Genomic DNA, 12,723 nt, shown 5'->3' with positions numbered 1-12,723 from the left:
AACGGCACCCGAGGTCTAGTAGACATGCCATCCTCTCGGAGTTATCTCGAGGCGATGCCCAAAAGCGGAAAATGGGAGAACCGAACAATTCTTAAATGTAAACAAGCGTTACGCCTAGGTCCCCCGTCGGTGAAGTGATGTGAGTTGACAAAGTGGAAGACACAGAAAACATGCTATGATATGATATTTCGCTCACAAGGTTCAGACATACATGGAGGCGGCCATCTTGGATTTTGACGTGGCGACCCAATTTTCAATGGCGTTCTTCCTTATGCCTAGATACACCCACACACCAGATTAGAAGTTGGTACTTCGCTTATTTTTCAAGATATTCCGCTCACAAGGTTCAGACATATATATGGTGGCGGCCATCTTGGATTTTGACGTGGCGACCCAATTTTCAATAGCGTTCTTCCTTGTGCCTAGATACACCCAAACACCAGATTAGAAGTTGGTGCTTTGCTTATTTTTCAAGATATTTCACTCACAAAGTTCAGACATATATATGGTGGCGGCCAACTTGGATTTTGACGTGGCGACCCAATTTACAATAGCGTTCTTCCTTGTGCCTAGATACACCCAAACACCAGATTAGAAGTTGGTGCTTTGCTTATTTTTCAAGATATTTCACTCACAAAGTTCAGACATATATATGGTGGCGGCCAACTTGGATTTTGACGTGGCGACCCAATTTACAATAGCGTTCTTCCTTATGCCGAGATACACCCACACACCAGATTAGAAGTTGGTACTTCGCTTATTTTTCAAGATATTTCGCTCACAAGGTTCAGACATATATATGGTGGCGGCCATCTTGGATTTTGACGTGGCGACCCAATTTTCAATAGCGTTCTTCCTTATGCCGAGATACACCCACACACCAAATTAGAAGTTGGTACTTCGCTTACTTTTCAAGATATTTCGCTCACAAGCTCTCCTGATAAATCCTGATAAATCTCACACTCTTACGATGTCTCTCCGAAAAGACAGACTGGAAAACCCTCCCATCCACTTTCTGAATAATCCTCTCCAAGAAGTTCTGTCACTCAAGCTTTTGGGTCTCACTATTTGCCATGATCTTTCCTGGGAAAACCACATTTCAAATCTGGCCTCCAAAGCCAGTCGCCGACTGGGCATCCTCCGTCGTGCGAAGTCCTTCCTTGGCACACCTGAGCTCCTCACCACATACAAGGCTTTCATCCGCAGCTCTATGGAATACTGCTCTCCCCTCTGGTCTGGTGCTCCTGCCTCACACCTAGCCCGTCTTCACGCTGTTGAAACCAAAGCGTTCAGAATCATTGGAATCTCCCGCGATGAAGCTAACTCCAAGGGCCTTTCACTCACTCACTGCAGGCAGGTTGGTGGTCTTTCCGTCTTCTACCGACTCCTCTCTGGCCTTGACCCCCAGCCCTCTCTGGGCTCTGTCCCCCAAATATTCCTACAGGTCGCACAAGATCTGCCTGCAACCCTCTTATGGTTAAACTGCCAAAATCAAGACTTTCTGCTCACCTTCACTCCTTCATTCCTCTTTTCTCCCACCTCTGGAAAAAACTCCCTCACTCTCTTCAATCTCACTCCACCCTCCAGGTCTTTAAAACAGCTGTTCACCACCATCTCTTATCCTCCCCCATCCAAAACCTTGATCTTTTCTACCCCCGCTAATTTCGGTCCACTTGTGTTTTATACCTCTCCCCCCCCCCCCCCTCCCCTTCCCATGCCTCCTGCCCCCAAGCCCTCTCCCTCCCACACTTCTCCCTGCTCTCAAATGTTGTGGTTGTGTGCTTCCCCTTCTCTCCCCATCTTGTCTTCCGCTCCCTCTTTTTGTATATTTTGTTTGTCTGGTTGATTTGTTTGTGAAATAAATGTTAGCTCTTTCACAAGCCTCGATTCAGGAGACAAAAAAAAAAGAAAAGAAAAAAAAAAGACATATATATGGTGGCGGCCATCTTGGATTTTGACGTGGCGACCCAATTTTCAATAGCGTTCTTCCTGATGGCGAGATACACCCACACACCAAATTAGAAGTTGGGACTTCGCTTATTTTTCAAGATATTCATCTCACAAGGTTCAGACATACATGGCGGCGGCCATCTTGGATTTTGACGTGGGTTGCACCCACACACCAAATTCGAATGCGGTCCTTTGCTTACGCACGCACACACGCCCGCACGCACGCCCGCACGCAAACACGCACGCACGCAAACACGCACGCCCGCACACACGAACGCACGCACGGACGGACGGACGGACGGACGGACACAGACGGAGGGGAAAACCATAGTCCCCCTTTCGCTCCGCTGTGCGACGGGGGACAATAAATGTTGACATGAAAATTGAACAAGTGTGTTTTTTTCTACCTCAGAGGACAATGATAGCTTGTGGTCCAATTTCATTATAAAATTGTGTTAGTGACAAAATAGTTGGTCAAGTCGACCAAATATATTTTTAGGGTGCATTTTAAATTTTAATTCATAATAAACATATTTTTATGGTAGCATTGACTGAACAATATTTGTTCATCTTGACCATATTCTTTGAGGGGGTGAGGGGGGAGCAACCATATTTTATAGGATTAGAAGAATGTGGTAACGTCACATTATAAAGATATTTCTTTTTATCAAACTGACCAAATCTTTGTTAAAGTGAAGCCTTAATGAGTAAGCCTCGTTCTTCATTCGACGTGTAGTATTGTAATGATCTCCATTAAATACTCGATTACATCGATTATTTTAAATTCCCTGCCATGAAAACAAGATATTTATATTTCACACAAGATTTATCACAAGATAGCAAGTTAAATTGCTCAAGGCAAAATATAGATTAAAAATGAAAGTGTCAGTGTCACATATGCAAAGTGGTTGAAATTGTGACATGCTGCATTTGCACCGACTCCCTATTAAAAACAAATTAAGTGAGTTGATTAGAAATTTAAGGTGGTTTGCATTAGGTCCGTTTAGAGTCTCTATATACAGGGACTCTAGGTCCGTTGAACTCTCTCTCTCTCTCTCTCTCTCTCTCTCTCTCTCTCTCTCTCTCTCTCTCTCTCTCTCTCTCTCTCTCTCTCTCTCTCTCTCTCACCTGTTCCACTTTTGTTTTGAGTAGTCTTGCAACACAGAACGACTCCTCTCTGCAAACAGACTCCTTTTTATACCTCCCCGTTACTGAAGAATGGCTTCCAACCTCCACTGGTAAGAAACCCCGCACCCCCGAAAAAAAAAACACACACAAACACACACTTTCAGGCAATCTATGGAGGTGCCGTATCAAACAGTTCAGGAGGCTGAGCACAGGACGATAAACAAATATCATGGAATCTGACATCTTAAATGGAAATGGATACTTTCTGTAGAATTTCTCTCTTTTATTTTGCAGTGATCATTTTACTTTATAAGAGAACATCAACATATTTCCTATGCAAAGAAGGGACATTTGCAAATCGAAAAGAAAACTTATCGTCAAAAGAGAGCGATGTTGGAATTATGTAGGAAGATGAAGAAAACGATGGAGGGTTGCGTTGGAAATAAAGGCATAACACATGTGTATGAAATACACAGTAATTATTGCATTATTACTTCTTGACCCACTCTCGGTGGGCAATGTGCTGTGGCACATTCTTGGAAATGCACTGCATAATTTTTGGCACTTTTGAAATAAATGTTGTTGATCACAACATAACATACTCCATATAATAAGATAAAGGAATATGGTATGTAATACCGGCTACCACCAAAGATGGTGATATTTCTGGCAAGTCAATTTTGGAGTTTCGGTGACGTCCACATTTGCTCCATTATAGTAAAGATTAAATATATAGATGCCCTAAAATATTTAATGCACATTTCTGTTAAACAGATATCACAGCTTATGAAACGTACCTGGAGATAGCATCCTAAATCCAGGATTCATACTCAGCATCCCACCAAGGGCCTCTGACACGAGCTCAGGTATAAGCACAATGGGGCGTTGATACGTCGGTTGGCGTGGTGACACCAGTACATATGGCGCGGGTTGCTCATTCTCTTTCAGGCACAAATCTAGAGGGCAGGTTGTTCAGCACAAATTAACAAATAGGTACCAAAATATTGGTAATTGTGCTTGCAGGTTGTTAATGCTCAGCACAATTAATACCATTTCTGGGCCTCTCTTAACTGGCCAAATGCATACTATAATGGGTGTTCAAAAGTTATATGAATGAGATACTCACAATAGTCCGAGACACACAAATAGTAATTTTTATTTTTCAAAATGTAAGTAACAAGACCGATAGAGTCTAACAACGGCATAGTCGGCCTTGTTTGATACTTTAGTTGAAGAGGATAGTATGACCTGGGTGGGGATGCTAGTTAGCAGTTAGCAAATAATGTAAGTATTACATTTTTTTGACTTCAGGCATGGACAACCAGCTTGTGAATGACTTGGGTTAAAAAAACGGCAAAGGGCAAACAATGAACCAATAAATTCCACATTTCTGTGCCACCTTCAGTCAAACGTCAGACATTGGCAGCAGGTTCGTGAATGACTTGCACAAAAAAAACGTACCCAGTCTGAATGTTACTATATCCAGTCAATGGCGAAACTGCAAATGGGGAATCCCTGAATGTCACAAATGGAAACCCTTACATCATTTCCTCATTGTGCTTTAAACTCAATATCTCTAAATTTTCATTCCAAACAGCATCATTCATCATTCCAATCACAAATTAATACTATTGTATTAATATGAACCACCTTTAGAGGCTATTTTTCCCCACAGAGCAGGGGTTGGCCTTTCCCCTTTTTTGAAAGGGCATCATGGTCCCCTTTTTGAAGCAATGTTTTATGGCCAGATGCCCTTCCTGCCGCCAACCCTGTTGGTCGCCTCTTGCGACACACAAGGAATTACCAGTGAACTGGTGCTCAATTTGCCGACCTCGGAAGGATTACAGGCTGAGTCAACCCGCCTGGCGTTAATTCAGCGATCGACCAGGATTCAAACCCAGGATCCGAGGATCCCAAGCCGGCACCCTAACCGCTAAGCCAACACCAGGCTGATAGTATTAATATATCAAAATATAATGTTAAATCACGATTGCATTGAGATATAAAACCAACGAACCGTCATCATCTGTTCACTTACGGATTCGGGAGCAAGGTCCATGTCAATCGCATTTCAAAATCATAATTTTATTGAGGAATTTCTGAAACCTCCTACCTACCATACGACACCCACTGGGAACCCAAAATGTTCCACGGAAGGTTATTATATTTCCTCTTAGTAAAATATGCAACTGTAATGGTTACTAAATGCTGTCCCCTGTCATGTGAGCAGTTCCTCAGGTCTGATTGGTGTACGTTTGTGGGGATGGCATTGTCTAATGTGTAAAAATGATGTGTATGAAAATAAGTACTGTATATGGATGTTAAATACACGTGCTAATCTCAAGGATCACCGCTAAAATATGACCCCCCTTCCTCAACAATATGGTAGTACCTATTAAAATAATATCTGCTTTCAGTGTGTGCTCTCAAACCATCCCCTCCCTCACAACAAATGGCTCAACTGCAAATGTAGGACAAAAGAGGACCTAATGAGAGGAGTTGAGCTTTGGCAGCTCACTGAAGACTGCAAAAAAGACAAATAATTTCACAATGACGTGATCAGAAAAGCCAAGAGGAGCGTTGGAGGAGCAGCACAGTATCCTCACCACTCGGCCATTTGATTGTCTCATTGGGTATTTTCCAAGAATCAGGATGGTATTTTGTCGTTTATTGCCAAAAATTTCGTCACCAATAATTGAATGGCTAACAGTGTGCTGAACTGTAAATGAGTTACCATCACTTTTTGTATCTCCTGCGACGGAAGGCAGTTGTTGGGTGTGACACAATTTGGGAATGTCTTTATCCATCTTCCGTGGAGGCTGCCACCATCTCCACCAGGAGCGCTGCAGAAAGCAAAAAAATAATTGACAAAAAAAAGGAGAATTTGCAATGAGTGTACTTAATGAAATAACTTCCCCTGCAAGTGTGACATTGTGATGATGTCTCAACACACCAAATGAGAATAATCTTATTTAATAAAATACTTGCTCTTTCTGTGTGTATGTACACTACCGGTCAAAAGTTTTAGAACACCTCAATTTTTCCGGGTTTTATTGAAATTTATGCAGTTTAATGTCCAGCGAATAACCTGCAATGGTACAAAGGTAAGCAGTAAACTGTTCGAGGTTAAAAAAAAGTTTAGGTAAGCAAAAACGGGAAAATAATGTAAATTGCACAGTTATATTGTAAAAAAAAAAGGCCTTCTTCAGGGAACAAGTAATGGGTTTATAAGTTACAGCTGTTCTGCAGCGATGTAAGTAAAGTAAGCCTTGAAAGTTGATGCAAACAATTCATGCATGTGTCCCAACCTCTGCTGATTACTTGATTACAAACCCCCTGTCTGTATAAAAGCAGTATTGGAACAGACTGTTATTGCACCCTTTGAAGCATTCTTTGGACAATATTGCACTGCAGGAAGTGGTATATTGGAAACTGGAGGAAACTGACAGGAAGAGGTCTGGCAGACCCAAGGCCACAACAGAATCAGAAGACAAGTTTCTGAGAGTGAACACCTTGCGTGATAGGTGGCTCACCGGACAACAGCTTCAAGCACAGCTTAACACTGGTCGAAGTAAGCACGTCTCAGTTTCAACTGTGAAGAGAAGACTTCGAGCTGCAGGTTTGACAGGTCGAGTGGCAGTAAGAAAGCCATTGCTAAGATGGCAAAATAAGAAAAAGAGGCTTGCCTGGGCCATGAAGCACCGCCAGTGGACTACTGAAGACTGGAAGAAGGTCTTACGGACCGATGAATCAAAATTTGAAATCTTTGGTTCATCACGCAGGGTTTTTGTATGCCGTTGAGTAGGCGAAAGGATGGTTCCTCAGTGTGTGACACCAACTGTCAAACATGGAGGAGGAAGCGTGATGGTCTGGGGCTCTTTTGCTGGATCCAGAGTCGGCGACTTGCACAGAGTGACTGGCACCCTGAACCAAAAGGGCTACCACAGCATTTTGCAGCGCCATGCAATACCCTCTGGTATACGCTAATATCCCTGGTGTTGGGCTAGCGGCTAGGGTGCCGGCTTAGGATCCTAGGATCCTGGGTTCGAATCCCGGTCAATCGCTGAATTAACGCCAGGGGGGTTGACTCAGCCTGTCATCCTTCCGAGGTCGAGCAAATTGAGTACCAGTTCACTGGTAATTCCCTGCTTGTCGTTAAAGGCGGCAAAAAGGGTTGGCGTCAGGAAGGGCATCCGGCCGTAAAACATTGCTTCAAAAAGGGGACCGAAAAACAACAACAACCACAGTTCCCGAAAAAGGCCAACCCCCGCTTGCGGGGAAAAAATGGCCTCTAAAGGTGTTTTTTTTTTTTTTTTAATACGCCTAGTTGGTCAGGGGTTCATCCTACAGCAAGATAATGACCCTAAACACACCTCCAGGCTATGTCAAAACTACCTTCGAGGAAAAGAACAAGACGGTAGGCTTCAAATCATGGAATGGCCAGCACAGTCTCCAGACTTAAACCCCATCGAGGTGGTTTGGGATGAACTGGACAGAAGGGTGAAATCAAAGCAACCTACAAGTGCAACACATTTGTGGGAACTTCTGCAACAGTGTTGGGAAGAACTTCCCGAACAATATTTGATTTCCATTGTAGAAAGAATGCCATGAGTGTGTTCGGCGGTTACGTCTGCAAAAGGTGGCTACTTTGCTGAGTCAAAAATTTAAATTAAATTTTGTTAAACAAAATGATTCTATGATTTCTTTTTTTATCTCCAATTGTTTATTTGTTCTTTGCTTAATTTCAGAGTACATTGAGACATTAAACTGCGTAAATTTCAATAAAAACTGGAAAAATTGAGGTGTTCTAAAACTTTAGACCGGTAGTGTATGCATGTATGTATGTATGTATGTATGTGTGTATGTGTGTATGTATGTATGTATGTATGGATGCATGCAGGAGGTCCTCCTGGGCCTCCTACCATATAACCCACTTTCATCGAGTTGGCGACGGATGGTGCAAGTTGAAACTGTTGTCCCTTGTGTCTGAAGGTCAGCTTGAATCTGTTTGGCAGTTGATCGAGGTGTTTTCTCCACCATTTGAACAATCCTTCGCTGCAATCTTTGATCAAGTTTTCTCTTGCGGCCACGTCTAGGGAGGTTGGCTACAATGCCATGGGCCTTAAACTTCCTGATAACATTGCATACGGTGGACACAGGAACATCAAGGTCTCTGGAGATGGATTTGTAGCCTTGAGATTGTCCATGCTTGGCTACAATTTTGTGTCTGACCTCCTCAGACAATTCTCTGTTTTTCCTTCTTTTCTCCATGCTCATTGTGGTACACACAGTGACACAAAACAGCAGAATGACTCCTTTTCTCTATTCAAACTGGTTGAATGAGTGATTTTTATATTGCAGGCACCTGCGACTCACCACAGGGGAGTTTAATTCCAAAGTAAAGGAGAATCACCTGCTTGAAATCTAATTATTTCTATGAAATTATAAAAGGTGCCAATGATATTGTCCGGGCCATTTAATGATTTCTGTGTGGAATAAGCTAAGATTTAGTCATTTTTTCAGGTTTTTTTTTGTTTTGTTTCACTGAAAACCAAAGAAATACAAATGTGGAAAGAAATGGTGCATTATTTGAAAAAAGCGCAAAGGTGCCAATATTTTTGGCCACGACAGTATATATGTATGCATGAATGTATGTGTGTATGTAAGTATGTGTGTATGTATGTATGTATGTGTGTATGTCTGTTTGTATGTAAGTATGTGTGTATGTAAGTATGTATGTATGCATGTATGGATGTATGTTTGTATATCTTTCCGACGATTGTCTATAAAACTACTCGACCAGGGACAATAAAACCAATATCATTATAAAGGTGTTTGTGTGAGGAGTTGTGTTGTTCTTTTATCATTTAGCTTTTTAAAATCCATTATTCATTTTATGATCTCTTGCAATGGACAAAAAAAATGAAATTTGCAATGAGTGTGCTTATTGAAATAGCATTCACCTGAAAATGTGACAATTGTGATTATGTCACAAACTTGTGGAACGAGTAAAAGCGCCACTGAAAATGTCTCCACTGCATAAACTAGTAATTATGACAAATATGTTTCGAAATAAAATTATCCTCTTCCCCCTTGCAATGTTACCTTATGTTTGAAATCACTTCTGGAGTCTGCTGTTTGGCTCATAAGTAACTTCTGTGCACTGTAGAAAGCAAATGGGGAAGTGGGAGGGGGGTTAGGGAGGGTGTGTGGGGATTACCCACTTTGCAAACAAATTGTGCACTCAAGCATGAAGCTCAACATTCACCATCAAAATAAATTACCTATGGCTGTTATGCTAAATAGATTGCTTATGAAAGCTGAGCACGTCTCCAGATTTCTCCACACTCGCACTGGCTATGCCTTACCTCTTGTAGTTGGGAATTATACCAGTTTTAATGGGTTCATGCTGGCGGTCATCAATCTTTTCTGCAGCCCAAAAGCCACATCCTTCCGAATCTTCTCCATCGGATGAAATTTCCCATGAAACCACTTGTGGCAAGGTGTCAGTTACATGAAGGATTTCTCCGGTGGTAGCCTCCAGACTTCCTTTGCCATCCAATGTTGGGCACAGTTCCATGTTGAGACGGATGTAGAATGAATCACCACCTCTTAGAGTAGAACCTAAAGCCATGAATCCTTGGAAGGGGTTCAAATAATACAAAAATAATCGTAAACATGAAATACTGGATGTTAGGTCTACGATCATAGCATATCCACAAGCAAAAAATGATCATTTATGGCATTAAGTCTTCGAGTTTAGGCACTTGAGCTGGAAGAAAGGAGTAAAACAAAATTAGGGAAGGGAGGTGTGAGGATGGAGGGGATGGTCTTGTGCGTTATTCTGTCTGTCTGTTTTATTTGTCTGTCTGTCTATCGCCGACAGGTCACAATTTGAAACCGATCCTCACAAAACTTCACCAAATGGTGGGGTTTGTCATAAGGAATAAGCCTATTGATTTTGAGGTTAAAGGTCAAATCAAGGTCAAACTCCTAAATCATCAATTTTCATATGATTGACCTGGGGTATGATTAAGATTGTCAATTTTAATCTTAATGAAATGGATAATTTGATGTCTCCATGGCAAGTATTTTTGGAGTGGGTGGGGGTGTATTTTTCAAGTATCGTGCTCTGCACAAGGTTTTTCTTGTTTGTTTGTTTGTTTGTCTGTGAGCAGGATATCTCCAAAAAGATTTGTCAGATTCGAACAAAATTTGGTGGACTTGTTAGGTGTGTGACAAGGATGAATTTATTAGATTTTTGAGAAAATACAGATTCGATCCTGATGCAAGAGTTTTTAAACAGATTCGTCACCATTGAGTGATAAGCCCAAAAATGACATATAACATGATATCTGAAGAAGTTGTGGACGGATTCGGACAAGATGATTAGATTTTGGTTCAGATCTGAATCCACACTCGGCATATCAATGGGATACAAAATGTAAACCGTTAAGCCTGCCTAGTGTCGTTCTAGTTTAATCTGTCATTTTGTTGGGCATTCAAATCGGATGGAGTCAACTCAGAGCTTCCAGTAATTCAGATCTAGTTGTCTACCATGCCAGTTGGCTAGTTGTTAGCTCTGCAACAACCAGCCCTGGTAGTGTAGTAAAGGCTTTTTGTGACTCTGAGTCTGACCCAATCTGTAAACATTCCAACTTATAATGGCACATCCTCCTTTTTGGACCTGGTCATGACAAACTTTACATCCAACCTCTCCTCTTCCACCTATTCTCCTCTTGACTCCTCTAACAATGTTCTTGTCAAAGCCTATATCTGTGCTCTCTGGTTATTGTGAGGAAGCAACCTCAATACCTAAGAATATCGCTGTTCACATAGGCCATATGGCATGGACTGCAATCTGCACTCCCAAGAATAATTGGGCTGTCATCTCTACAGCACCTGATATTGATTTCACCCAATATTGATAATTCTGTTACGGTTTTTAGAACCTTCACTTTGTATAATAATAATTCTTGTAAATATCCCCCTTTGTAAAGGTCGCACCCTAGTTAGGTCATATTACAACACGTAGCAAACCATAGGCTTCTTCTTTAGTTATTTCATTAGTATGTGTTTCAGTTAAGGATCTGTTTCGAATAGTTTGACTCTGCGTTGTATTAATCAAATAACCGAGGCCCCTTCAATTATCCCCAATCTCTCCCTCGCTCCAAAGTGCCGGTAGGCGGAGCAAAGCGGACGCGGCTTAATACGCGAAGCTTGCAATAAAAGCGGGAGCGCGAAGCCTTTTCATGGCAGACACCAGGCGGAAGAGCAGAGAGCAGAGGCGGGGGGATTGGCAGATGCGAGAGAACAGCACAGAGGCGGCGAACATAAGCACATTGCGCAGAGGATCGTTTGGGACGATCGTTGTCCATACGAACTGCCGTGGTTTTGAGAGCGTTCGGCACGCTGTACGTACACGCATTCCAGCCCCTCGCGTTTGTAAGGTCCGGTCGCGTGCCAACGACGTCAAGCTGCCAGCCGTCCTTCACCCGCGGACACGGAGCCTGGACCATCCCCTCACCTGGAACCATCTGCCTGGACCTTCCTCCCCTACCAGCTACCATTCCATGTGAGTCTGTTTGTATTGTCATGGGCGTGTTATATAAGAGTGTATAAGGTTGCCCTATGTCCTTTTGTTTCCTCTTCTGTATATTCCCTTCTTTCGTTTCCTCTTTTAGATAGTAATAAACCATATTTGTTCTTCCTTTACCCTTCTTATTCTTTGGTTCCTCTCATCCGGTCGCTTTAGTCTTTTCCCCATTGAATATCGGTGGCACGATTAGAACCGCTCAGAATCGGGTTAGTCTATTTGCTAACGGCTCGGATCGTGGATTGCTAAACCGCTCGGCAATTACCATCATATCCGCGGTTCGAGCAGGGACTCATCTCCCTGCTTTGCGGAGAGATTGGTGAAGGTATTTGGGAAATCCTTGACCAATCACCCTGGCCAATCTCATCCCGCAAAGGAGCGGGATAGTTCCAGGACCAGAGACGGACAGCTTAACAAGACGAGGGGATTAACCTCCCCCCCTCCCTTGCTAACAGGAGTGCCGTACTCTTATATCCGCAACAATTGGTGTCAAGAGTGGGATTGGACCCGAACCAAATTTTTAAACCATCGGAAAAATTTGTTCGAAATTCCAAGCGGCCGAAATTTATTATTTAAAAAACCAAATTATATCGTGCCATGGATAGTCAAGGCGATCGGATGCCGGTGGGGGAGATAGAAGAGGGGTTAGAATCGACCCAGGACCCCAGGGAAGAGGTGGGAGTAATGCAGGAGGAAAGCAAAGAAGGTGTGGTAGCGGGGGTTGCAGGTACACAAGATGGCGGCGCCTCACACATGGTCGCGGCAGCCGCGCCCACTGTACCAACGTTAAAAGACATGCAATCATTTATGGCTGAAATGAGGGCCTTTATGGTCAAGACGGGCGAAGACCTGGAGAGGAACAAGGAGCGATTGGGAAGCCAAATTGAGGAAATGGGAAATGATTGGAAAACCAAATTGGGGAGATTAAGGAAAGAGATGGGAGAAATTAATGAGGGGCTAGCGAGGGACAAAGCCACGTATGAGGCAAAAGAATTGGAAAGGGAGGTTAACCGCAGGTCAGGCGGGAAAGGCGCATTTGTACACGACGG

The 12,723-nt window shown here is 42.8% G+C and overlaps 1 protein-coding gene across 1 annotated transcript in view; it reads right to left on the bottom strand.

Annotated features, from left to right (window-relative positions):
• Positions 1–12,723, bottom strand: part of LOC137433168 (uncharacterized) — a 182,872-nt gene that overhangs the window by 7,355 nt on the left and 162,794 nt on the right. The window contains exons 18-22 of the mRNA XM_078782663.1: positions 9,447–9,717; positions 9,184–9,241; positions 5,813–5,921; positions 3,876–4,034; positions 3,079–3,185 (exon numbers count right to left, since the gene is read on the bottom strand). Coding sequence (XP_078638789.1) covers positions 3,079–3,185; positions 3,876–4,034; positions 5,813–5,921; positions 9,184–9,241; positions 9,447–9,717 — 704 coding nt within the window. The remainder of the gene's footprint in view (positions 1–3,078; positions 3,186–3,875; positions 4,035–5,812; positions 5,922–9,183; positions 9,242–9,446; positions 9,718–12,723) is intronic.

The sequence above is a fragment of the Myxine glutinosa genome, chromosome 1 (genome assembly GCF_964187855.1).
Source record: "Myxine glutinosa chromosome 1, kmMyxGlut1.1, whole genome shotgun sequence".
Classification (NCBI taxonomy): domain Eukaryota; kingdom Metazoa; phylum Chordata; class Myxini; order Myxiniformes; family Myxinidae; genus Myxine; species Myxine glutinosa.
Note: the sequence above shows the minus strand (reverse complement) of the source record. Positions and strands in the feature narration are given on the sequence as shown.